Source organism: Lathyrus oleraceus, chromosome 6 (genome assembly GCF_024323335.1).
Source record: "Lathyrus oleraceus cultivar Zhongwan6 chromosome 6, CAAS_Psat_ZW6_1.0, whole genome shotgun sequence".
In the NCBI taxonomy this organism is placed as follows: domain Eukaryota; kingdom Viridiplantae; phylum Streptophyta; class Magnoliopsida; order Fabales; family Fabaceae; genus Lathyrus; species Lathyrus oleraceus.
In genome coordinates, this window is record NC_066584.1 from 29193148 (window position 1) to 29220830 (window position 27683).

Sequence of the window (27683 nt, forward strand, 5' to 3'; positions counted from 1 at the left end):
AACACCCAACAAGTTTTATGGGCAACTGTTATGGACCAATCCAATACGAGATATCCACATGTTTAGCCCAACCATGCATAGTCCAATTAAAATTGTCCATCGTATATAATCAGGACACATAAATTCAATGTATACTTTTTTTTATCTCTACTTCTTACTCACTCATCCTGTACTCTCTAACAAACTTGAGTGTTGAAGTGCTAACTTTGTAGATTCACCTCACATCACCGTATCAAAGATCAACATCACAATTTCAAAAGTCCAACGTCATTAATTAATATCAATTCTAATTTCGCATGAAATAAGTTCGAATAAAAAAATCACCAATCTTCGTCTCTACCTTCCAACAAGAAAGGGTATTAAAATATAAATATAGACTCTTTATTAGGAGTTATCTTAGCATAGTTCTTCATTAAAAACAACAATTGAGTTTCTAATTTTTTTAATAAAACATTGAGGGTGTGTTTGTTTCAAGGTTTTAATAAAATATTCCTAGGAATATTGTCATGGGAATGAAACATTCTCATGTTTGATTCAATCTAAAAAATATTATTCTAAGACATATTTTATTCCCAGAAACTTTATTTATACATAGCTCTTTTATTTTTATTTCAAGGTTTAAGGGTGGGGATTCATCATTCTTATGAGAATAAAGTTCAACTAATTACAGCTCTCCACTACTACTCACATTTATTTATTTATTTTATTTTTTATAATTTTTAAATTAAATAAATATTATAAATATTTAAAAAAAATTAGTTTTTGACAAACACTTAAATAAAAATATTATTTCAAATAATAATAATAATGACGGAATGAGATTCCAAGAATATTACTTGAGTTTCTTGAGTTTGTTATTAAAAAACAATAACAATTGAGTTTTTTTAATTTAAAATATGACTCTGTATAACTCAATTTTTCATTTAAAAAAAATCTCTGTGAAAAGATTCACCTCTTTCATTTATTTTCTTTACTTCTTTTCTTACTTTCTTACTGCTTAACTTTTTCTCACTCTAATTATTTTCTATATCGAGAAAAGAGAACGTGATTAAGATAAATAGATACCAGTAGTTATAAGAGAAATGTGCAGAATTTATCCAAACAAGCTGTATCATATCACACGAACAAACTCACACCATCGCTAAATATAGTATCACAAACACGGTTTCATTTCCAGCTTATCGCATAATGGCTTATGAAAAAAATCTCCATTTAATTGCTTTTTTGAAAATCAAAATCAACATCATAAAAGATATCACATGCATGATTACGCAAAAGAAACCCCATGAAGATATTTCAATCAGAGTCTGATCATAACTACGAGCAACCCGGTCACATCAACGAACACGGTTACAGCCAATGCAGTCTCACCGGAATCATTCTTCCGTCTCTCGGCGCCACCAGCGTTTACGACAGCAACGCGAACGACCTCGGTTATTTCATCATCTCCCCATACAACAAGCGTTATGAGTAAGATTTATTCCGTTTTTATCGATAATTATAAGATTGAATTCGCGGCGAAATTGACCTAATCACGATAATGTGAATGATGATGATAATGATGTTTTTGTAATTGATATTGCAGAAATTGGAACAAGTTTCTCACAATATGGGTTTTCTACACTGCAATTATGTGTCCTTTTGAATTTGGGTTTCTTTTGACTTCAAAAGGCCCACTTGCAATAGTAGACAATGTTGTGAATGTATTTTTCTTAATTGACATTGTTCTCACATTCTTTGTTGCATATGTTGAGAAAATGACTTACCTTCTCGTCGTTGATAAAAGGAAAATTGCTCATAGATATCTTAGATCATGGTTCTTCTTAGATGTCCTGTCTACCATACCTTATGAGGTTTTTCATTTTCTGTTGCCGCCTTTTCTCCGGACCTATGGTTACTTCAATATTCTTCGCCTTTGGCGCCTTCGTAGAGCGAGTGCTATGTTTCAAAGGTAACATTATAAGCTCAAAATTTTCATTCTTTCTATTGAAATTTACTTCCATGTGTAACTAGAAAGTTATTCTCAATAGTGCCCCTTTTGTTTAGACTTGAGTTAGTAGAATGTTTTTATTGATTTAGTGTGTATTTTTGTAAATCAATTGTAAAGGAAAAATCTCCAGAATCAGCTCTTGAGGAAAAATTAGTTCTACTTGAGAATACTCAAACATGCCAATAAAATTTAATAATACTTGTGAAATCAATTTTGCCTCCTTCAAAAGTGGAACCAAACACGGTGTTGCTTATTTATCTTCTTTGTTCTTTGTGTCAGGTTAGAAAAGAATAAGCGATATAACTACTTTTTTGTGCGCTGTACAAAACTTATTTGTGTGAGTACTTTCTATAATTATATAGTGATTCTTTTTTTTCTTTAGTTATGGCTTATACTTCCTCTATTATCAAATCTAAGTAAAAGAAGTTTATGTATCTAGTTAAATTTGGATCATATGCATATACTTTTTTGCTTATATTTGAAAACAGAAGGAGTAAAGTATTAAAAAATCCTAACCTATGAGTTAAAATGTGAATCTGTTTGTAGGTAACCCTATTTGCGACGCATGTAGCCGCTTGTGTTTTCTATTTTCTTGCTACAAGACCTAACCATAAAAAAGTTACATGGCTATCACTTGTCTCGAATGGTTCTAGCCTAACTATGTTTGACGGTTATGTTATATCAGTATATTGGTCCTTAGTGACACTTTCATCAGTTGGTTATGGAGATTTTCACCCCATAAACTCAGATGAAATGAGTTTTTGCATTTTATTTGTGATTTTCAATTTTGGACTTACTGCATATCTGATAGGAAATATGACCAACTTGGTTGTTCACTGGACTGATAGAACTAAGACATATGTAAGTATATACTTATTAACAATTTGTGAAGTTTGAAGCATCATGCACTTGAATATTCTGCATCAATATTATAATATTATGGTTTTATAGCGTACTAGACATACTTATTAATTTCAATTCTGAATGTGGTTTTTTGTGGTGCATTAGAGAGATACTGTTCAAGCTGCATCATATTTTGCTCGTAGAAATCGGTTACCTGAACGTTTGCAAGAACAGATATATGCCCATTTTCATATGAAGTACAAAACAAATATAGAAGGACTGGAGCAGCAAGAGATAATTGATTCACTTCCAAAAGCCATTCAGTCGAGCATCGCACACTACCGATTCTTTGAACTTATTAAACAGGTTTACTTGTTTAATGGAGTGTCAAGGGACCTACTATATCAATTGGTAATATTATTCTGTCTCAATAACCCTGCTTTTGTTGACGAAGAAAACCATTAAGTTTATGTTTAACCAATCTGCACATTGGAAATAACTTATTTTAAAGCATGCCTTTGATTGGTAAGCCTGCATGAACTTAGATGATATATAACTACATGATAACACTCCATTTTTCCGATTCAGTAGTTTAGTTTGAGCTATGCAATGATTTATGGATGTTGATAAGATCCTTCCATTGATTTAAAAAATGCAAAAAACAAAGATTTTTTCTCTTACTTTTAATCAACTCAAAATAAATATATGCAATGTCTCTTACTAATTAAATCTCCAAGAACAATTATATACATGTTATTCCTACTTTTTTTAATGAATAGATTATTTTGTACTCAGGTTAATATCTCAAAAGTTTAAAGGCCAGTCCAAAATATGTATATGCAATGTCTCTAACTTGTTATTTGCATGTTTGCTTCATTTTATTCATACTGTTTTGAAAGAATAGATTATTTAACCTGCATATTTTGAAATATCAAAATTTGAAGGTGACAGAGTTAAAGGCCGAGTTTTTTCCGCCAAAAGAAGATGTAATCTTACAGAATGAAACACCAACAGACTTTTATATAGTGGTTTTTGGAGCCGTTGTAAGATTTTTTATATATCTTTATTTTCATTTTCTCTGTTATATTGTATACTCCATTGAACTACTTCCATAGAAAGACATGACAAACTATAGCTCTAATTTCTTTGAACTCACAGGATCTTATCGTTCACGAGAAATCAATGGATCGGGCAAGTTTCATCTGCATTCCTTTAATTGATATCATGAAAAAATTATTTTCATGACTAACAGAACTTGTTTTCAATTATATTAGACAATTGACCACGCATATACAGGAGATGTTTTTGGAGAAATAGGAGTGTTATGTTATAGGCCCCAAATTTTTACAGTTCGCACCAAGCGGTTTAGCCAGATCTTGCGTTTGAGTCGATCAACATTTCTAAACCTTGTTCATAACAATGTTGGAGATGGAGCAATAATCATGAACAATTTTCTCAATGTATATAAAAAGATATTTGAGATTTTTTTATACTTATTTTTTCTTCTAGAATTGATTCTGCAAGAAAGCGTATGTTGATGTTTTCTACCTTATTGCAGCATGTGCAAAAATCAAAATTTGGAATGTTGGATGGAGTTATGACTGAAATAGAGACACTGTTGGCAAGAGGAAAAATGGATCTGCCTATAAGTTTAATATTTGCAGCTCAAAAAGGTGATGATATAATGTTGCATGAATTACTGAAGAAAGGATCAGATCCAAATGAAATAGATAATAAAACTGGAAAGACAGCACTGGTTAGAATTTTATTTCCTCTAATGTTCAGACATCTTTTCTTTTTCTATATGCTATACTACTAGACACTAATTACAACTCTACTTTAACTCTTTATATAGCATACGGCAGCTTCTAAAGGTAGTGACCATTGTGCGGTTTTGCTTCTAGAGTTTGGTGCTGATCCTAACATAAAAGGTATAGTTAGAGCTTTTTGTAAATTCAGTAACTATTAAAAAGTAAAAAACTTATAGTATGAAGAATGATGCTTATTTGTCACTAACTTTGAAACATGCACACAAAAAGAAGTGTTCAAGAGTAGTCTTTCCTCATTTAAATTATCAAGTCATAATACTCGCCTTAAAATTTTTTCATCAAGTACTTTGCTGCACTAGTACATAATAAACACTGAATTAATTCTTAATATTTCAAGCAAACGGGCTTGAATGACAAAAGAACGCTTCACTTTTTTTTTACCAAAAGAAAGCTTTTCTTGCGTCCCCAAAATCTTGTTTGAGATCTCTCAAAAGCTTAAACATACGGGCTTCTAGCTTGTTTGTTTTTTAAGTTTTTATTGAATGACAAATAATATTAAAAGTGAGTACAAGGAATACTCAAGCTCAATCTCAGCCAATAGTATAGCTGGTTTGTTTGAGCTTTTGGTTTTGGAGAGTCCAATTCAGCTTCTTACATGCTTTTGGAGAAGCTCCTTTTCACATGCTTTCGTCAAAATTGATTTTGACCGGCTCTAAACTTGTTTCATGTCCTACACAAACAATAACTGATTTGTTATTAAATGAATTGTTAATGTTGAATTATTGTTTTATCAAGCATACTTTTGTGGTTATAATTATTAATTTTCTTTTAAAGAATTGTTCTTATATATTTATTTATACAGATTTTGATGGAAATATACCACTAGGGGAAGCAATTTTGGGTAACCATGAATCAGTGACAAAACTACTTGTAGAGAATGGTGCAGATATATCTTTAGCGGATGTAGGTCGTTTAGCATGTTATGCTGTTGAGAAAAAGGACATAGAATTGCTCAAAGATATTGCTCAATATGGTGGTGATGTGAAAAAGTCCTCAAATGGAACCACTGCGCTTCATCTTGCTGTAGGTCAAGGAAATGTTGAAATGGTTAAGTTTCTTGTAGAACAAGGAGCATATATTGATCTGCAAGATAGTTTTGGTTGGTCTGCAAGAGCTTATGCAGATCATCAATGTCATGAAGAAATACAAAATATCTTTAAAGAAATTGAAAAAGATGACAAAGTTCCCCATGTTATTTCTCCGGTGCCAAATAATAACGAAGGATCTTGTATTGAAAAGTGTCAAAGTGAATCTTATCTACCAACTATTCCTCAAAGTGGTAGCTTGCCACCTAATCAAGAGTTGACATGGTTGGATAATCATCATGGAAGGGTTACCCCTTTTCGAAATTCCTTTTTCGGAATGGTTTCAGTTCCTAGTCAAGGTAATAAATCCATCTTATGCCGCCATCTTCCAAGTTCCAAATTCAAATGAATTGATGATTTTATCTTATATGACTACTAGCTATGTTATTCTAACACAATTTGTTGATACCGTAGAGACATCGTATGCCACTATTCACATAAATTTTTATTACATGATTAATCACATTTAGTAGATGATTAATGAATATTTGAACACATATTAAGTTTGCATATAAGATACCATTTGTTTTAAAAAACTATTCACATAAACTTATATCTTATATGCAAACAATTTAAATTTATTTTATTTTATATTATAGAAATAGCTTATACATAAGCACTTACATTATAAACATATAGTTAAGTTGTTTATCCAACCATGTGATAAGTAGTCAGTCAAACCAAAAGAGTAGAAGCACAATAATCCTGAAATTCATTTCATTAATATGTATTGCTTCATTGATTGCCATGCTGCATACATTTCATTTTGAAAAAGTTTATGAGTTTTGTTTCTTTTTTCTTTGTTAGATAAAATTGATTCTCCTACATCGGAAAATAGTCGCACTACAACTACTCCTACTCCAAGTGTGACTGAATTACCAACTAGAGTAATGATTAGTTGTCAAGGAAAAAGTGAATATCCTAAACGGCTTGTTTTTCTACCTAAATCCCTTCAAGAGTTGCTACATATTGGTGCTGAAAAGTTTAACTACTCTCCAACTAAAATTTTGACTGAAGATGGAGCTGAAGTTGAAGACATATGTTTGATAAGAGAGGGTGATCATCTCACTCTTGTATGATGCGACTAAGGATTGAAACTATAATTGGTCTCTACACCCTTTTGTAAATTATGGATACACAAATTATTGTAATATACACATGTAAAAATCTAGATTAGAAGATATAAGAGATATATTGATTAATTATTTGGTTCAATCTAATGTTTTTCATCTCTTAAATATAGTAAATTTCTTCACTTTACATTGAATTTTGTCATACAAGGATTTAATGCCATATAAGAATTTAATGGTCACGGTGTGTAGTGCATACTGGCAGAGTTATCTTGAGTGTGTGAAGGTTTGATGATGGTTAGAGTGTGGTTTCATTGTCTAATTTTTTAGCTGATTAAGCTAGTGTATAAACACCTTGCTTAATTAGATACTAGCGTCTAGACGGACAGTCTGTCTGTTTTTAATAAATACACGTGAAAATATATATGATATTGTTTTATTTAATATTAATTTTAATTGGAAGTTATATATATATATATATATATATATATATATATATATATATATATATATATATATATATATATATATATATATATATATATATATTATATATATATATATATATATATATATATATATATATATATATATATTATATATATATATATATATATATATATATATATATATAAAAGAAGTTAATATGAGGAAGTCATGTGAAAGATGATAATAGTGGTTTCAATAGAAATTATTAGAAGTTATTATGTAAGTTACGTAAGAGTAAAATTGATAGAAAAATAGCCTACACCAAAATCAAGTTTTTCTTTATCTATTCTTATAGATAATATCATCTGATATTATTTTTTATTTGACACCTTCAAATTGGAGTAACTTCTAGTCTTTAAAAAAGATTTTTCGTACGAAATTCAGTTTCTAATTTGTATTATACCATATGCATTGAAAAAAAAAAGTTAAAATATCAAACTTTACCATTTTTAGTGTTGAAATTGTTATAACTCAAGCCACTTCCTTGTGGATTATTAAAGTTTTATTTATTTTTGAATCATTATTGATTCCTCTGAGTCGTAATTGATTCGTGTTTTCGCCCTAAATGATAAATACGATTTTTGGTTTTTGCTTATGATTCAGTTGTCGTTGTTTATTCTTGGTATTTAATTGTTGTTTGTTCTGGGTCGTAATTCATTGTTCTGGGTCATAAATTTATAATTACAATTCATTTCTTGATTTTTGTTCTTCTGTACCGAATGTTTGCTTTTGGTTGATTGTTTATTTTCTCTCTTCATGGCACCATCTCTTGACTAGAAATAAATAAAAACACAACAAAGAAATTACCCTTTCTTTCTCTTGGCTTCGGGGATACATGTCTTTCTTTTTGTCCTCAAGTTCTATTTTTTTTTATTCACATTGAATTCATGGCTTTGCAAAATGAAAGAGATTATTTTTGTGTCCGTATTAATGGCAAGAATTATTAAAAAATTAAGTCAAAGGGAAAAATTATGAAGTTACTTGGACGATGTTTTTGAAACGCAGATTGAGAAAATTTTGAATATTCGAAAAACTTAGTTCAAATTATCACTTGAATTTATGATTAATAGTTTCCGTTTCTTTTCAACCATTCAAGAAATTTTGAATTATTTAAAAGATATTTACAATCCGATAATGCAACCAAAATTTTCAATTGAAATTAAAGATAGACAATTACAAATAAAATAAAGATAACTTTTCCGTACAAGAATATTATTCTGTTTTTTTTTTAATTTATGGATAAAAGACTCTACTATTATCAACATTCATGTTCACATGACTATTACAACACCGGTAGGTTGGATCAATTTCTCACGAAACTGTGTAAAGAATTTAAGGTTGTTAAAAGATGCTTAGCTGAATAGGTGTACTCTTGCTTCTTTGAATACATGTTGCAACTTCTCATGGGGAGAATAATGTCTCATAGTTTAATATCATGTTTCATAATAAAGAACGTGATATGCGACATACTCAATACAAGTACAAGTGTCATCCAATTTGTTGGATTTTTTTTTTTGAACGCATTAAAGTGATTTTCATTCAATTCAGAACATCTATGATAACCAAATTATATCACTTCCTCATATTAATAATAAATTTCAAATAACAAATATTCTTATCAAGTGTGTTCCTGTCCACATCATCATTTTTTTATTAATAAATTGATGCTCGTTAACCACCTACATTAATTAATTTAAGGGTTTAAGGGATGTCAATCAAAAAATAATAATTTAATTATATTTTTCATCTTTTTTAAAATAGACAAATTATAGAAAAATCGAGAAGTGATTTATTCTCCTTAGTTTTTAATTATTAGCAGTAAATATTGTAAATAGTGTATATATCCTTTGAAATATCAAAGCAAAAGCATTAATCAAAACAAAGTTACTTATATTAGGTGTATTATTGCACCATGTTAAATGTCATCAACAAGTTAAGTACTTGTGAATTTTCTCTTTCTTTTTCTCTTCTTCCCCTTTTTCTTTCTCATATATTATATATATATATAATCTCTACTCCACATCATACTCTTTTTTTTTCAAAACTTTGTAGCCACCTAATGAAGGAAAATGACCCTTGTAGTCAAGTTTTAGTGCATTTATCCTAGTAATATTGAAGTCTACTAAGTTCAAAGTTGAAACAGTTTCTTCTCTCCCCCTATTAAGTCTCTTCTTCTTCATGTTCTTCGTCCACGAACAGCAATTGTATTCAACCATAACGACGTTAATCTTGATCATGACATTCAAGAGGATCTCACTCATACATAAAACCTTTTTCTAAATTCTAACAAAAGGTGAATGGAGCGAGACTAATTCATCATATATGGATAGTTTCATCAGGGTAAACCTGTCTAAGTCCAAGCCATAAACATAGAGTTAGTTGTACAACGGTTAACAAATCACAGTCAATCATATGTGCAACTTTAGACTAATTATAATTACCTGAGAGTTTCTGTCTTCATTGAAGCGATAATTCAAGCTACGGTTGAAGTTTCTATTATCATTTTGGTTTATTGTTCTAAATTTCAACTCTCCTCTATGAGTTGTCATCTCATCCAGAATTTCCGCATCATAATCATTTTCTTCTTCGCTATCACTGTCAGTACTAGTACGCGCATCTTTGTCCTGATCAAACATTTTCAACATCAAGCATTGAATGAATTTTCGAGAGAGTAATATAAAATGTAACCGATTTTTATAGAAATCTTACAATTAGTGGTATATTGTAGGGTCCAAGTGGAGCACCAACGATTTCCTCATACTCAGAAGCATCTAGTTCCTGAAGATTGCTTGCCTTGAATAATCTTGGAAGCAATTTCTCTCTTAGCATTATGAGAAGGAAGAAAGGTACTGGAAACAATATTCCACCAATAGGTATCCATGTTAACCCATAGCAGATGAAAAAGTATAGAAGCTGTAAAGCTGTAAAACCAGCTATTGTCTTGAATGGTACTGACTCCACAAACGACGAATGCGAGCCTTCCAAAACTCTGCACAAAAACACATTTTTAGAACAATCGACAGACCTCGGAGTCCGATTGCTTATGTACAAGTTATTATCATAACAAAAGATATAATCTATGTGCAGTAACTCGTTTTGCATGCCTGCAAAGACGGCCCTGACTGTTTTCATATTAAGGAGACTTACTTGTACTGCCTTTTCGGGGTGATGAAAAGAAGCAAAATTCTTTCCCAAAATTGATTCCCTGGAAGACTATCAATTGCCATGTATGCGAAATATCCCCAAAGAACTGAGGTAGGTATCCTTTTGATAAGAGATGTAGCTAATAGTAATAAGGCAACAAAGAGAGACTGCAACAAGTTGCTCAATCTTTGCTCTTTGACTCTAACAGGCAAATAGGCATCTATATGTTTTACAGGATCAAACTTTTCCTTTGAACCAGCATTACTATTCATTACAGCCTCCCTCAAATTCTCCAACTCTCTCGCCTAAACCGAAATGAAAAAACAAAGATCACTCTTGATATGTATACACATGGATATACGACTTTTTGTCAAGCCAACGATACTTACCGTAGGCGCTGCATCCATTTCTATGAACACGGAGCGCATGGTTCCGTATAATTCAGCATTCGTTCCTTGGTGCCTAATGCATTCCTTGGCACCTTTCACCACCTTCTTTCGAATCATCTGCGAATTTGACAAAGTATTATAAGAATCTATTTTAGTTGATATTTTAGACTTCTTATTGCAAAATATATGATACTGACCTGCCTCCTAAGAATCGCCAAACTCTTTGTATGCATAGGAGACTGAGGAAGCACTCCATTTGATGGAGGAAGACCGAGAAGACCGCAAACCAGAGTCTAAAGGATCATAATGATAAACATGTCAAGAAACTTTATCAAGTGTAAGTTGCATAAAACAAGACGGTCGCAACACTATGACATACCATTATTCCAAGGAGAAAAACATCATAGTGGTAAGCAGATGGTTTTTGAAGGTTGAACTCCTTCTGTTGAGCCATCTTGGAAGCTACACTATGATCAAAAAAGTATAAACCTGCTATCATCACTGCCGGAATAAATGCTCCCAAGATATATGGCAATGGTACATTTAGCATATCCTGCAGTTTGCATTCAGTAGTAGCTTTAGATGGATTTTAGGACTTTTTCATAACATGAAATTAGTCATTTCCTTAAGAAAATGAAGAATATACCTTCATTACTGTCCAATGGTAGAGAGATGCAGGATCCCAAGGAAGTGGACAAAACAACCTTCTAGGGACATTTGCTGGAACTTTGCCTGGCACAGCATAAGATATTGCAGTCCAAAGCATTACCATCATTGGAACACCATAATCTGCAACCAAGGCTCGTATGCCACCTGCGATTGCGGAAACTCAAAAAACAGTGACATTGTTGCAAGTGCAATTTAAGATGAATACCACAAATGAAAACATTGAAGTAGTAGATATTTTGATTTTAGAGTGATTTACCTGTTCCGTATCGCCATTTTCTTGCTTTTCTGCTTAACATGGCAGTGAAAATTAACCCGAAAAAGAAAACGGTTGAAAGTAATCCATTTATATACCGCCAATGAAATTGATATTCCTCTAACAAGGGATCTGCATCCTTGGGTATCTTGAACTCAGTTACGAGTCCCTAATGGATGAGAAACATTGTGAAGTTAAAATTCACTTTCCATTTTGCTAGGAAAAGTTAGCTATCTATATCTATATCTATATATACATTCATACCTCTACAGCCTGTTGAAAGAAAAGCACAGTAATTAGCATGCCAAATAGTTCTTCTGCAATCCTAGTAAACCTACTTATAATCTTACACGCGTTGAAACTTGCCAGCAGAATCAGCAACAATGCTGTCCAAACACAGACCCTGCAACAAATATATAATGGATTTATGAGAAACATGACCAGTTAAGTTTTCGGAAGCCCTGTCTAGGTTAACTACGAAATAAGTGTGGCAAATCAAATAAGGGTCGTATTTGATCATGGTTTAGCAGTGACAAATATTTGTAAGGCCCTTTTTAACCCGATTTTAAACGTGTCAAATTTCAGGTCATGTGCAGTAGTCCGCTCTGCACGCCCTCAAAGACGACCCTGATGTGAAAGCCATAATAAATCTATATATACTTACCAAGCAGCCCAAGCCAAAAAAAGCTCAGCACCTAACTCTGGTGTTTTTACGCAAAAATTGTATAGATAGGTGTACATGAGACAAGTTGGTTCAGCAACTCCTACAATTAACAAAGGTTGACCACCAAATATTGAGTGGATAATTCCACAAATAGCAGTTGATGCCAATGTTTCAACTGTGCTCAAGCTTCCACCTGTAGAAACGTCAATTGTATAAGAATTAAATCCATAACATTACGGTTTGAACTTTGAAGGTTTTGGTGATTTACCTGTATCTCTATTAAGCTGTTCTCCAAAAGCAATGACAGGAAGTGCAGAAGCAAAGAATATGTAGAAAGTTGGGGCCACTATCCTAACATTGTTGAAAGAATTACCAAAAATTAGAAGTGATGAGGTGATACAAAAGAATGGATAACGATAGATTAGAATTACCTGATGCCAGTATTGAGTGCACAAGTCCAGTCATGTTTGTAACATTCAAGTCTTCCTTTGAAATCTTGAGTTATTCCACTAAATGTTTTCATACCTGAAACAAGACATTACACACATCAACTCACAAAATTTACTAATGGCTGAAATTTCTTCCCTTAAAGATGAATAAGTGAGATGTCACGACGAACCCGTGTCTTCTGTAATGCAATGTTCCTGCAGATGTTCCTGCACAGCTTCCAACTCAATTGCCTTTTCGAGACGAACATGTTTCATTTTAATTTGCATATATATGACAATGAAGAAATGGAGGACTTACTTGAACTGCGGGTCCAGGTGGACCCTCAAGAGGTAGAGGAACAACAAAATGATTGAAGGTGGAAGGAAGAAGACCGAGGGGTTTTGAGAAAAGAATGGAAAATGTAAAAGAAAAAGGCCGCCACCACCGGAGAATCTAGATTGCAGAAATTGAAGGGTGTTTCTCTCTCTAACAATGTGGAAGGAGGGAGAGAGAGAGAAAGAGAGAGAGAAAAAAAGAAAGAGAAAGATAGAGAGAGAGAGGGGGGGGGGGGGGGGATATTAGAACACACCAGGGAGAGAGAAAGAAAGGGAGAGAAGCATGCATGCATGCAAACCTAGAAAATGTTGAGACAAGTTTTGTGGGGTTTGGGAGATAGATATGATCCTATGTTGTCGGATATATACCATGATGTTCTATCTTTGCAAAATAGATTATGATTTGCTCAAAAGATTTAGTGCCAAAATTGTCTCTTTACTATTTGAGACATGTCACATGCTAAACAATGCTTCCCAATTAAGGTTGAAAACTTGTGGAAATCTAACCACTATGATTGACCTCATTTCATACTTCTATTCAATCTATGGTCTTATTTTATTTTTTATAACCTAATATTAGTTTTTTTTTCTTTCTAAATATATATTGTCTATTTAATTTTCAAGCTATCAATTTTACCCAAAACTTACTAGGAAACTCATAACCTAATCATATTTATATACAATTTACCATTAACACATTTCTTAAGCATACACCTTATTTCTTTTATAACTTCACTTATGTGCATACTTTTTCAATTAAATTTATTTATCTCATAAGAAGTACTACTCTTGATTCAATTTTCTAAACAATAGAATTGAGAGTTAGCTTATCTATAATTTTTTAAAGTAGGTTCCTACTTCGCATCACAATTCAATTATAAAAGAGACATATAAGTTTTACAGCATCGTTATGTTTACATTATAATTTACACCTACACCGTATGCACTATTCACAAATACGGTGAACAGTAAATCCGTACATGAATAGTTGTGTGAACAGTTCATGAACAGTATCATGTGAACAATGCGTGAACATGAACAATACCCGTGTGAACATTGTATGTGTACGGTTCATGAACAATGATTTATATATTAAAATAAAGTTGGTTAATGAAATGTAAATAATTGGTTAATGAATTTATGAAGTTGGTTAATAAACGTCCGGATATTAAAAATGATTTTTAATAGTAAAATAAAATTGGTTAATGAAATATAAAAAATTGGTTAACGAAATTACGAAGTTGGTTAATTAACACCCATATATAAAATAAATTTTTAGTAGTAAAACAAAATTGGTTATAGAATATTAAATATTAGTTAATAAAGTTATAAAGTTGGTTAATCACACGGTACTCTTAAATAAAAAAATATTTTTTTTTTATATATTTTTATAAAATAATATTTTATTATTATAATATTTACTGTTCAATGTGTCGGTGAACAATAAAATACGGTGTAATGTATGTTTTAGTGTATGAATAACATTTTCCATAAGCTTTAAAGACATTAATCATACCATTTATATTCAAGTCTTTCATTTCATATTCATATTTCTTACATATAGTATTTTATAATATTTTTTAAATTTTAACACATGTAGCAAATATAATTGTAAGAAAATTAAAGATGGATCAAATTCATTAAATCTCTTTTCAAAAAAAAAGATGGAAATATGAACGACAAATGTATTGTTTAATCATTTCTTCTTTATAAATCTCGTATTTGAGGGAGTCTATTTCAATATGTTTATAATGGTCAAAGTTCACTTAGCATCAACAGGGTTTGATCCAGTAGTCCCAGAGTATCCTAGACCCGTGGAGAGAACTTAAACCAGCATAGGCGAGGTGAATTCGGCCTCATATCACATTGACTATCTCACCACGATAAGTTATGTGAGAGAGAGTGTCTAACTAAGAGTTCAGGTCAAGTTTGAGACAAAGAGCTGACTCAAGCATGATAATGAGCTCCAAGCAAAAGACCATAATAATGATGGTCATGATAATGTAACAATTGTAACAAGCATAACAGTAAGGGCCGTGAAAGTGTGTCACATACTCAAGGCTCAGACAAGGAAGAGACAAGGCAATAAAAGGAAATAACTAGGTAACAGAAGTCGATGTGGCCAAAGTAAGTCATAACAACTATAAATAGGCAAATCAATGGTCAGAGTGATCCATCACTTATTAATATATCTTACATATTAAGGTTTTGTCTGTCTTACACAGACATTGTCATAGACATTGTACTTTTTGCATCACTTATTCACATATCTTACAAATTAAGGCTTTGATTGTCCTACATAGGCAATGTCATATACATTATACATTTTGCAACACTTACTCACATATCTTATACATTAAGCCTTTGCTTGTTCTACACAGACAATGTCACATACATTGTATTTTTTGCAAGTGAAATTGACATCCATTGTGGAGCCTGATAAAATTGACTTGGGACACAATGATTCCTTCAAAGAGTCTTCATGTTACTCAACCAATATTTCTCAATGGTGGGCACGAGACACATATCCAAGTTTAGCAACGATGATGTCCTAGAAAGGATGCAAGCATGCTTGGACGAGTTGCACCGTCAAAACGAAACCCTTCAAACTAGCGTCCTAAAATTCCAACAACAACAATATGAGCAGACCAAATGACAAGGTGCATATATTTTAATCCCTAACCTCTCTATATTGAGGTTTTTGACACTTATATCCCAAATAACTTATAGTTGTCTTCCTTGGTAATATTTGATGGGAAAAGTGACCTATTAGAACATGTCACTACCATTAACGCATAAATGGAGATAATTGGGGAAACATATTTTGTCAAATGTAAGCTCCTAAATGGAATGTTGAAGGAGGTGACCCTACGCCAGTACATGAACCTACTCAGGTTCTTCGTGACCAACTATCAAGATCTATCAAGAAAATTAATCTACATAATCTTAAGGATCAAATATCCCAAAGTATCTACTACCAGTTTGGTTAATGTACGATAGGGACACTCAAAATCACTTCGAGAATAACTGAAAATATTTAATGAGTCCACCATCAAGGTAGTCAACCCAAATCAAGAAATGTTAGTAGGAGATTTCTATAATGTACTTAATGTTAGACACTTCAATGAATCCCTTGTACAAAAGCCAACAAATTCGATGGAAGAGATCATGGCAAGGGCAAAATGTCATGTGAAAAGAGAATAAAGTAATGTTGAAAAAGGCCCAAAGATGCAAATGAGCAAAAAAATGGGGGTCTGAGTCCTCCATTAACTAAAAGAACCACCTCGTGCAGCCAATCCAAGAAAGAGGATCTTTTAAACCTAGTAGAAGGTAAGAACACACTTGAAGACTTGTAGAATATCACATGCCCACGAACACTAGACGAGGGTAGATATGATGGAGGTTTATCACACTAGATTCATCCTATACCCTCCATCTTCCAAATGGGATATAATGGGAGTGAGCCCAATAAGTGGTGCAAGTATCACAAAGTCAATGGTCATCATACAAACAACTATCACAAATTGGAAAAGAGAGATTGAGTGTTTCATTAAGGAAGGACATTTAAGAATATATGTTTAAGGAACACCATACAATTCTAGCGAGCGATTGTATATTCAGAGTGATATCATCCCATGAATGCCCAACAGGAAAAAGGAAAAGAACCTAAAGTTGATGAATAAGTCCGCCACAGTATTAACACTATTGTCGTGGGGGGTGGAGGGTGGGGGTGGGGGAGGGAGGGGGTTGCTGGGGGAGGTGAATCCAAATCCTCTCTAAAAATTTATGGTCGCTAGATTATGCATATCTCGAAGTCTCTCCCAAATTATCAATAACCCCCTGCCACATAAGGTAAATCCAACTTCTCACGTCAAGATGTAGCCAAAAATTTGCCCCATAAGGATGATCCCATGGTTATTAGCAATAAATTTTTTCAATGGAATATGAAAATAGTTCTTGTTGACCCCAATATCTCAGCCGACTTCCTTTACTATGATGATTTCAAAAGGTAGAAATTAGATCCCGAACAGCTACAACCCTTCAAAGACTCCTTGGTAGGTTTTTCAGGAAATCAAATATGGCTTCATGAGGATATACCAATCAAAACATTCTCCAGAGAAGGAAATAGCACCAAAACTGAAATATTCAGGTACCTAGTAGTAGATGTCCCTTTATTACAATATTATCATCGATAGACCCAAACTCAATGTCTTGGAAGCACTTTTATATACACTTTTATATACAAGTAAGTGTTGTAAAAAGAGATAAAAAGTTATTCATAAGATGTTATGAATCCAACTTGAAAGTAAAGAGAGTGAGAATGATGGTAGGAATCACACAAAAATCCAAAACCCATAAAGCCAACTTCGTAGATCTGTATCAAAAGGAGGAATATAACGAGGAAAGACTGATTTCTACGAAAGATTCGAAGGATGTGCATTTTTGGTCCATAAAGTTTCCAAACCGTAAAGGTAGTCAAATTTTTGACGAGAGAGGAGGAAGACAAGATTGTACAATTACTCCAGGAAAATGTAGACTTGTTCACGTGGTTTCCCTTAAACATGTCGGGTATAAATCTTGACATCACTTGCCATCTTATATCCCTTAATACAAATGTCAAACTAGTTTTTCAGAAGAAGCAAAAGATTGAGGAAGAAAGAAGAATGCATGTAACTGAATAGGTAAACAAAATCACTAGAGACAAGTTTCATTAGTGAGATCAAGTATCTGATTTGGCTAGCTAATATGGTGATGGAAAAGAAGACAACATGCAAATTATGTACGTGTGGATTTCACCGACACCAACCAAGCGTGTCTTAAAAATATTTATCCATTACTAGACATAGATCGGTTGATTAATGGGTCCTTAGGATACCGTGCACTCAACTTCATGGATGTATACTTTGGTTATAACCAAATAAAAATGCATTTGGTTGATGCATCCATAACATATTTTAAGATTAACAACTATAACTATTATTATGAAATAATGTCGTTTGTCCTAAAAAATGTTGGATCCACTTACCATAGGTTGATGACCATTGTATTTATAGATCAAATTGGGCGTAGCTTGGAGGTTTCTATAGATGACATAGTGGTAAAGACTCCCAAAAGAGAAAATCACTATAATTACCTTAAATAAATATTAAGTTTGGTCAAAAAAACATAATACGCGTCTTAACCCAACTATATGTTCATTTGGAATCCAGGCCAGAAAATTCATGGACTTCATGCCAACTTGAAGAGGGATAAAGACCAACCCTGGCAAATGCCAAGCAGTAATGGACATGAGAATCCCAATTATAGTTAAATAAGTTTAGTAGTTAACTGGAAAATTATGGCCCTCTCCTGTTTTCTTTTGTGCTATGGGGACATAACAATCCCTTTTTCTGAACTTAAAATCTTTTCTGGTGATGAGTTACAAACAACACCATGAGTTTCGTTTAAATACATGATTGGGATGGTGAGAAGAAACCTTTGTATTTCGTAAGTAAAGTTTTTAATGGAGTCGAGTTAAGATACCGAAATATTGAAATATTTACATTAGTGGTAGTCGTCACATAAAGGAATCTAAAACTCTATTTTTAGGGGGTATCAAATTGTAATAAAGATAAACAATCAAATTCTACAAGTTCTCAAAAAATCGAATTTGGTAGGAATAAGGTTTTATGGTCGTAGAGGTATTTGAATATGACATGATTTTCATCACAAAAAGCAACATTAAATCTTAGGTCTTAGAAATTTCTTAGTGGAATTAACTTCCCCTCCTAGCAAGGAAATCCCCCCCATAAATGGGAACTATCGTATGATGGATATTTTGACCTCAAAGAAAATGGTAATTGAGTAGAACTAGAAAGACCAGGTGACATCTTGATTGAACAATCACCATGCTTTAAGTTCAAAGAAAGTAATAATTATGAGGAGTATGAGGCATTGATGATCAAGATGATTTTATCAAGAGAAATGGGCGCCACCAACCTTCGGGTCACAAATGATTCCCAATTATTTACTAGACAAACTATCATCAAGTACCAAACTTATGAAGCACAATTAGTGAAGTATCTGCTTAAAGTATAGGAATTGAAAAAAATCAATTTTTTTGAGGAGACTTATGTACTCCGAGAAGAGAAATCTAGAGTCGATCTATTATCAAAGCTCGCCAGTACCAAAAATCTGAGCCACAACAAGGAAATGATTTAAGACACACTACTTAACCACATCACATAAATTAGAGTTGCCCATATGCTTGACCAGGAAGAATCCAAGGGTTGAATGATGCCCATCATTCAATACTTAACTGGTGATCAATTACCTTATGATGAGGGAAAAGCAAAAGAGTAAGAAGAATCTTGTCCAAGTACACCTTAATATCTAGCAAGTTATACAAAATATGGAAAGCCACACTGATGTTGAGGTGTCTAGCTGAAAGCGAAACAAGCTTGGTATTGATGGAAGTACAAGAAAGCGTGTATGGTAGTCACATATAGGTAGAGCCCTGGTGAATAAAATATTGAGGGACGATTACTATTAGCCAAACATGATGAAATAAAACTCAAATTATGTAAATAAATGTGACAAGTTCCAACGCCTCTTGAACCTAAACTACACCTTAGCTAAGTTCCTGCATTCAGCCACATTGCCTTTGACATTTTATCAATGAGGTGTGGACATTCTTGGACCATTCCTTAGCTCTAGGATAATTTAATTTTTTACTTGTGTTGTTGATTATTTCACTAAGTGAATCGAGGAAGAGGCAATATTCAAAATTACTAAAAATAAGGTAAAGTGTTTCTATTGGAAACGAATAATCTGTAGGTTCGGTTTCCTAAAGTGCATCGTCTCTAATATCATGACTCAATTTTCCAATTCCGCAATGATTAAGTTCTACTAACACTTGTGAATATAAAACAAATTCTTTTGAATAAAACATCCCCAAGCCAATAGACAAATTGAGTCCTCCAACAAGGTGATATTCTACGAAATCAAGAAAAATCTTGGGTTATGGCCTGAGCAGTTGTATCAATTATTATGGTTATATCATACGCACCACACTCTTCCACTAAGGAAACACCTTTCAAGATGATTTATGGATGCTGCCAGTGGAGATTAACATGCCCACTTGGCGATGTGAACATTTCACTAAAGGATGTTAGAAATTTCTAAGTTATGTTTGTCATCTTTTACATTAATGTTAACCCCCATTTTCCAAGTTCCATCTTTTTCGTTTGTTAACTTATTGTTAGCTGATACTTTTGACAGTACTAAAATCTCAACTCAATAAAAGAAACTTAAAAGTTGGGAGGTTAAAAGGACTTTTCGACATGGTGTTTAGTCAAGGAAGTTGAAGTCTCAAGATGAGAGATGAAAGTTAGGACTTGGTATTTTCTGAAAAGAGAATTTTCGTCCAACATTTCGACGAAACTCTGGTTCAAGATTTAGATGTTGGCAATATACATCGACATGCAATATTTAGTGCTGAGAAATAATTTCAAAACGAGTAACTACTTTTCATTCTTATCCAAAAGGACATGTGGACGACATTTCAGAGGAAAAAAACATGCAAAAGTTACGTGTCAAGTGCTGAAGAGGAGAATATTACAAGAAGTTATTCTACACTTAGTATAAATATGAGTTCTACTGTTAGGATTCATGGTGTTGTGTTGAATTCACTACAAAACTTACAAACTCAAAGTATCCAGCATAACGAGAAACGAGTTAACTTGAGCAAAATGTATGATTCCAAACAACATTTCAATTAAATGCAAAGTATTTTACTTCAATCTTCTTTATTTGCAATCTTGCTTTCATTCTTCTGTTAATTTATGGCTATTTTACATTGTCTTTTCACAAACTTTTTTACGCTTTTATCATTGTCAAAATTTATTACATTTATAGACAATTTACCTTTTTACACTACTTTTCTAAACGATTTCGACCAAGTTGAAATCCTTTACTTTTCCACACGAAACTCAGAAAGTGTTTATCACTATGTCATAGGATTATCTAATCGATCCTGCAAGTAAACTTTAATAAAAGACTAGCGCTTGTTTACCAAATTTTCCAGTAAATAATTTGACACACCCGGTGGGACATGTGCTAAAACTTTTGCTCTATTAGAGATTATATATTTTTTTCTTTTATAAAAGTGTTTTGCATGCCTGAAATGTTCTGGATATTTGGATGCGCTTAAGAAGTGGAAAATATTTACCAAAAATGACGCGTTCTTCTATGGATAAATCTAATTCGTAGAAAAATCCTTAAAATATAGTAGAACTACCAGTCAAATTGGCGTTGAAGAGGAAGTTATTTTTAACGTCTGTTAGAACAACTGCTCCTATGGTATCATCGATGCAAGTTACATTGATACCATCACATGGGATAATTCCCCCACCACAAGCAGAAAGTTCCCCTTTTGACCTAACAGTTGGAATACCTTTGTTTGTTTTTTCAATGCCAATAAATAATAGGGAGTGCCCTTATGGCATGGCAACGCCGATGATGGTTGGCCTTCACACTAACATGTCAACTTATAATGACAATGAAATGGGCATAAGGCCATCATATAATCCCCATAACGCCTCTGCTTCGACCATAAACAATATGGTTCAACCATGAGGGATAAGTTATATCCTTTAAGTGGCACCATCATTAAATACGATGTCTATCATGGCTATGAGGCAACAAATGGATGAAAGTAATCTTGAAATGGTTAATACTTTGACCCAATAAATGGGTACAATATTTAATCCTCTGATTACAAATACTAACCAAACCTGTGAGTTGTTGGCCAATCAAATGGATCGAATAGTCGACTTTTTCGGCACGTCTCAAGTTCACGCTCGACCAACCTCTCAAATATCAAATGTTAGGCAAGTCAAAACACCTGAAAACGAGGTGGCCCAAGTAAACATAGGTCAGCATCCAGGTTTTCTACCACAAGAACCTACCCCAAATAGGGAGGATGAAGAGTACATATGTCAATATAACCCTATGAAGGTGGAGAAAAAAAATAAAAAATAGGGGTTTGAATTGTTTTCACAATAAATAAAATCTTTTACAACACCACAAAAAAAGAAGAAGATAACACACGAAATTTATCCTGGTTCGCTTGAAAATCAAAGATACTCCAGTCCACCCGGCCAATGTGATTTCGCCTTCAATAAGGACTTAATTCAATAATGTTGAAAGATTACAACAATCGTCTAAGAGTTCAGTAATCTCTTAGCCCTCTCAAGTCTACAAACTTCACAAGTCACTTGAGGAACCACAACAACTATAGAGAATTACAAGTATATGTTTAGTGCTTCTAGACAAGCAGTATGACAACAATTAAGAACATATGATCAATGATCACACTATGAGCAACAACTCTTGTGTGATTACTGAATTTTACAATAGCAAATACTCAATATATTGTTCAAGGTGTATTGTAGAATTCTTGTGTAATAGCTTCGTATTTTGGTATGATGATAGTGAGACCTTTATATAGAGCTTGGAGATGATACCATTGGAGAGAAAATTGATTGAGATATCTTGCCAATTATGGGACTTAATGACATTAATTTTCTTGTCCCTTTTCCATAGCAGTTTTGAAGTGTAGTCAATAATATCCTTATATGGATTCATACCATACTTAGAATACTTCTTGATTAAGCTTCTAATTTTGATGAGTCAAATGATTTATTTGGCGTGAATCAGAGCGAGCGGAATTTGGAGTCTTTGGGCAGAGCTTGTATTCTTTAGATAGTTGTTTGGTGGTAGTCTTCAGTGTTATCTTGATTGTTCTTCAAATAGAGGTCTTCTAATGTGAAGTCTTCAGAGTCTTCAGATATAAAGTCTTCAGAGCCTTCGGGTGTGCAACTCTTCAGAATCTTCAGGTGTACAATTTTCAGAGTCTTTAGATGTACGCATCTTTAAAGTCTTCAGATGTAAGATTTAATGATAAATTCTGTATGTAATTTATTCAAAAGAGTTCTTGTCCGAAGTCAAATGTGATCTCTTTAATGCTGGATTAGTTGTTCCGGACTTCGTTAGTTATCATATATTATTCTCATCAGATTTAATTTTCTTTAGAATCCTGCACACTTAGAGAAATTTGTTAGGATACCAAATTATTTCATTCTTTGTTATCATCAAAACTTAGAGATATATTATATAACCAAAATCTTGTTCTAACACCCTAGGCCTGTAATGGTACAGAGAAACCAAGATGCCAGCCGAGTATTTTGACATGTCCAACAAAATAACTTTGGGGGCATAATAACATAACTAATGTGTTCGAACAAATTTTGGCCTAAAACGACCTAAGTTTGGATCTCCATAGACCCAATTTCATATCCCTTTTGTTAAAATATGTTCGACAGAGAAAACTCCCTAGGGGATGGAAAGTTCCGAAGTTCACCAAGTTCGCTGATGACACTAGTGAGTCTACGGTCGAACATGTCGCTAGATATCAAACTTAAGCAGGCGGCTAACTGAACATTGAGAATTTGAAAATGAAGTATTTTCCTAATTCTCTAATGAAAAACGCTTTCACTTGGTTTACCACACCCCCCTGCACTCCGTACAAACTTGGAGTTAATTTGATAGATTGTTCCATGAATAATTTTACATGGGCCAATTGAAGATAAACCTTAAGGAGTTCGGTAATGTTAGGTGAAAAGTTCCCGAGTCAATTGACGATTATTTGAATAAGTTCAAACTTCTTAAAGCAAAGTGCTTTACACAAGTCCTTGAACACGAGTTAGTCGAAATGGCTGTAGGAGGCCTAGATTATTCCATTAGGAAGAAACTAGACACTCAATACCTTAGGGACTTGGCACAATTAACAGATAGGGTTCGCCGGTCGAACACTTGAAAACTAAAAAGGCCATAACAAATAAGTACCATAAAAAAAGAAAATGTCGCATATGTAGAGACAAACAAGTATCTCTCGGACTTAAGCAACGAGTATGTCAAAGCGAGTGAGATCAATGTGGTAGAACTTAAGCAATGACCTCCACACGTGTGTAAATTGCTGAAACCATCGAACATAAAGAATTATGTTGAACCCAACAAGAATGATAAATTTGTCACAAAGACATACACTTTTGATATAACTAAATATGATGAAATATTCGATTTATTGGTTACTAATGGGCAGACTATAGTGCCTCTGGGTCTAAAAACTCCGTTAGAAAAAAGAAAAAAGAGAGGTTTTTGTAAGTACCACAATTTTTAGATCATAAAACTTCTCAATGTGTGCTTTTTAAGAATTTGGTGCAGAAGGCATTGAAAGAAGAAATATTACAGTTTGATGAGAAGTTAAAAGTCCAAATTGAAGAGACACACTATGCTGAGCATGTCAAGATCCTCATGGTTGAAGCTACTGATAGCTTCGACATGGATGTTGAAAAAGCTGAACAAATTCCTACAATTACAAAAATTCTACATTAATTACATGATAGTAACAATAAAAGGTCGTATAGAAATTAAAACTAACTAAAAATGGAAATAATATATATTAGAATATTTATAACAATATTATACTACACTTTATTTTAAAGACATACAATCTTAGAGATTTAATAGAAGGGTCATTCTAGTAAGTCATTTTTCTAATTTTATTTTATTTTATTTTCTTAAATAAACTTTTATCTCCTTATTTTGATAGTTTTAACTTTTTAGTCGTCTTAATTTAAAGCTCAACTTTTTAGAACCAAATTAATAAAAAATAAAAAATAAAGGGTTTGGTGGTGATGCACTGACAATGTAAAATAGTTTTATACTGTCATTCAATAAGAATATATCATTTCGTCATGTCATATCAGTATTTTAAAATTTTCAGTCTGACTTGGCGGAATGCATGATCGTCATTGATTGACAGGGTAGTCACCCATTTTCTCAAAAATAAATGCAAAAAGTCTAATGTTAGCTTCTCACAAATGTAGCATATAATATACACCATCAAATATGAATGTTATATCACCTACCTCTTTCCATTTCCTAATTGACAACAAGACTTGATGTTTTTATTATTCATAATAGTATTGCGTGTCAATCTAGTGTCACGAGGTTATTAACCATATGAACTATATTTCATTTAGAATAGGTTGGTTAGTTAGTGACCAACTTAAAATATCCACACTCCAAACTCTAACACAAAAATTTAAATTCAAAATCCTTTCCTGGTTAAAATAAAATTTTACAATACATATCATCAATTTCATATTTATTTTTTGTATTTTATAGAACAATAGACTAACAATTCCCTTTTACAAGTGTCAAAAACTATTTTACTTTTAAAAAAAAAATCTAAAATGATCTACATTGGGTAGCAAATTTTTTCACTATCACTACTATTAATTTATTTTTTTTATATATTTTGAGAATAAAAAGAGACATAAGGGTAACATAGAAGCAAAATCTCAAAAGCCAAAACTCTCTCTCTCTCAAACGATCGAAGCGAGAAACAATGTCGGGGAAAGGAGCGAAGGGTTTGACAACTGGTAAAACCCCATCATCCCTCAAAGACAAGGACAAGAAGAAACCCACTTCTCGTTCCTCCAGAGCTGGTCTTCAGGTTCATCTTCTTCATCCCTCTCTTTCCCTTCATTATTTTCTGTTTATTACTTATCAAAATGTTCTAAGTTTTCACTTTTTTCACTCTCATGTCATGGATCCACATCCTCGTCACATTTACATTATGATACATACCCAAAGTCTTGATTTTTATGTGTTTCCGTTTGTAAAAATTGTAATTGGAAAATACTAGGTTTTACTTTTTGTTGAGAGAAACTGTATTTTAGATTTGGGGTTTTGTGTATGATATAGGTTGGAGTAAAATATTGATTTTTTACTAAGATTGAAATTTGGATCCATTGTATTGTTGATGAGATTGTTGTTGTGTACCATGAAAGTCTATGTAATGATTTTCATTCTCATGTTGTTATTTTTCACTGAAGCATTTTGCTTGATAGAGTAGAGGTCCACCCCCTTTTATATGGTTTGTTGGGAAGGGTTCACTCCACCCTTTTACTATAATTACCTTGTTTTGTATTATGCCATATGAAGCGCGTGAGCGCATGCGTCACATTTGCGCTCACACGCGTAGCACTCCAATGTCGGCCCTGGTACATACACATTAGGAATAATTATTTGGAAATATTAATAATTGAATATAACCATATGCGTCGGTTGGTGTGTTGATGCTGGATACTGACACACTAACATGTGTTGTTACCGAACTCACCTTCGCTCTAAAGTGTACTAGATGCTAGTTTATGGTTGTTTTCTTTTATCACCTTGGACTTATAATATGCTGGTTTATTCTTTTTACAGTGAATTCTCATTTTAAACAGTGAATTCTCATGGGACTTGTCTAGGTTTTTCTAACATAAAAAGTCTTGTTATTCAATTTCTTGATTCTGTTCTCTGAACTCATGTCGAACCCATACTCCATGTTTGAAGAATGTAGTCAACACGACCTAATTGAAAACAACCTTTTTGTTCTGTGTTATGCCTATATCTGTGTTTATTCTACTGCATATTGGTTAACATTTTCGCTAAAATTTGTAGTCTGACTGCAAATCATGTTGAACTTGTTAGGATTGTTTTGATTTGTCTCTGATAATATCTCCTTACATACAGTTCCCTGTTGGTCGTATCCATCGTCTTCTGAAGTCAAGGACAATGGCGCACGGAAGAGTCGGGGCAACAGCTGCAGTTTATTCCGCTGCTATCCTGGAGTACTTAACCGCAGAGGTGCTGGAGTTGGCTGGTAACGCAAGCAAGGATCTGAAGGTGAAGCGTATTACACCAAGACATCTACAGCTTGCTATCCGTGGAGACGAAGAACTTGACACTCTCATCAAAGGAACAATTGCCGGAGGTGGTGTTATTCCTCATATCCACAAGTCTCTTATCAACAAGTCCTCAAAGGAATGAAGGTTTGTAATTTGCCCAAATCAGCGCGGAAAAAGATGGATTATGATGTAAATTTGTTGATGATAACTTGATTTGTGGATAATTTCCTCGTTGTTTTGGTTTGATTTGGTTGAGTCACATTTAGATAATTTGATATTTTCTTCTTTTATTTATATGGATTGTATTAACTGACATGCACACTTTTGTGCCATGGTGCTGCATGTCTAGGATTTATGTTGGATTTTTTATCTTGTCAAACTTGTCTTTGCTTTTTCTTTGAACTGGTTGACAATGGAGTAATCGAAAGACTTTTGCTTCAGGTTTCGGTATTTTTTTTGTACAAAGTTTCTCTACTATGACTATGTCTGCAAGCTTTAATGTGTAGTTGTGATTCAAATGAAAATTTTGTTGCGGCCATGATATAGGCTTGATTTTTTTCTGAAGGATATAAGCTTTGAGGCTGTTAAAAGCTCTTTGAACTGGATTACCAATTGACATCACAAGTATGGTTCTGGTTAGTTTTGTTAGTGAAAAATCAGTGTGCGCAAGAATGTCAGATCTTGCAAGTCTGGTTGAGAAGGTTGCGTAA

At 33.1% G+C, this 27683-nt stretch overlaps 3 protein-coding genes across 6 annotated transcripts; 2 read left to right on the forward strand and 1 right to left on the reverse strand.

Moving 5' to 3' along the window:
- The first annotated feature begins 1050 nt into the window (after positions 1-1050).
- On the forward strand, positions 1051-6962 carry LOC127095357 (potassium channel AKT6). Of its 2 annotated transcripts, XM_051034059.1 has the most exons (12): positions 1051-1470; positions 1586-1951; positions 2270-2327; positions 2537-2851; positions 2999-3244; positions 3778-3876; positions 3992-4024; positions 4108-4293; positions 4392-4589; positions 4689-4764; positions 5465-6046; positions 6555-6962. In XM_051034059.1, exons 1-12 carry the CDS (start codon positions 1286-1288, stop codon positions 6824-6826), a joined length of 2616 nt encoding a protein of 871 aa, XP_050890016.1. In that variant the 5' UTR covers positions 1051-1285; the 3' UTR covers positions 6827-6962. The 2 variants fall into 2 exon arrangements, with proteins under 2 accessions (XP_050890016.1, XP_050890017.1); XM_051034060.1 differs by lacking the exon at positions 2537-2851 and having other exon boundaries at positions 1052-1470.
- Positions 6963-9276: 2314 nt separating this feature from the next.
- LOC127092340 (boron transporter 4) lies at positions 9277-13417 on the reverse strand. 3 transcript variants are annotated; one of them, XM_051031191.1, is made up of 14 exons: positions 13045-13417; positions 12857-12950; positions 12694-12776; positions 12426-12618; positions 12026-12164; positions 11765-11930; positions 11486-11652; positions 11219-11392; positions 11037-11132; positions 10840-10956; positions 10454-10755; positions 10016-10295; positions 9748-9930; positions 9277-9652 (listed from the first exon to the last, which is right to left on the reverse strand). In XM_051031191.1, exons 1-14 carry the CDS (start codon positions 13139-13141, stop codon positions 9623-9625), a joined length of 2121 nt encoding a protein of 706 aa, XP_050887148.1. In that variant the 5' UTR covers positions 13142-13417; the 3' UTR covers positions 9277-9622. The 3 variants fall into 3 exon arrangements, with proteins under 3 accessions (XP_050887148.1, XP_050887149.1, XP_050887147.1); XM_051031192.1 differs by having other exon boundaries at positions 9651-9930; positions 13045-13081; positions 13173-13417; XM_051031190.1 differs by having other exon boundaries at positions 9651-9930.
- A 12137-nt stretch (positions 13418-25554) lies between these two features.
- On the forward strand, positions 25555-27413 carry LOC127092184 (probable histone H2A variant 3). The gene is made up of 2 exons (XM_051031012.1): positions 25555-25751; positions 26819-27413. The coding sequence occupies exons 1-2, from the start codon at positions 25644-25646 to the stop codon at positions 27113-27115; spliced, it is 405 nt and encodes a 134-aa protein (XP_050886969.1). The 5' UTR covers positions 25555-25643; the 3' UTR covers positions 27116-27413.
- Positions 27414-27683: the final 270 nt, after the last annotated feature.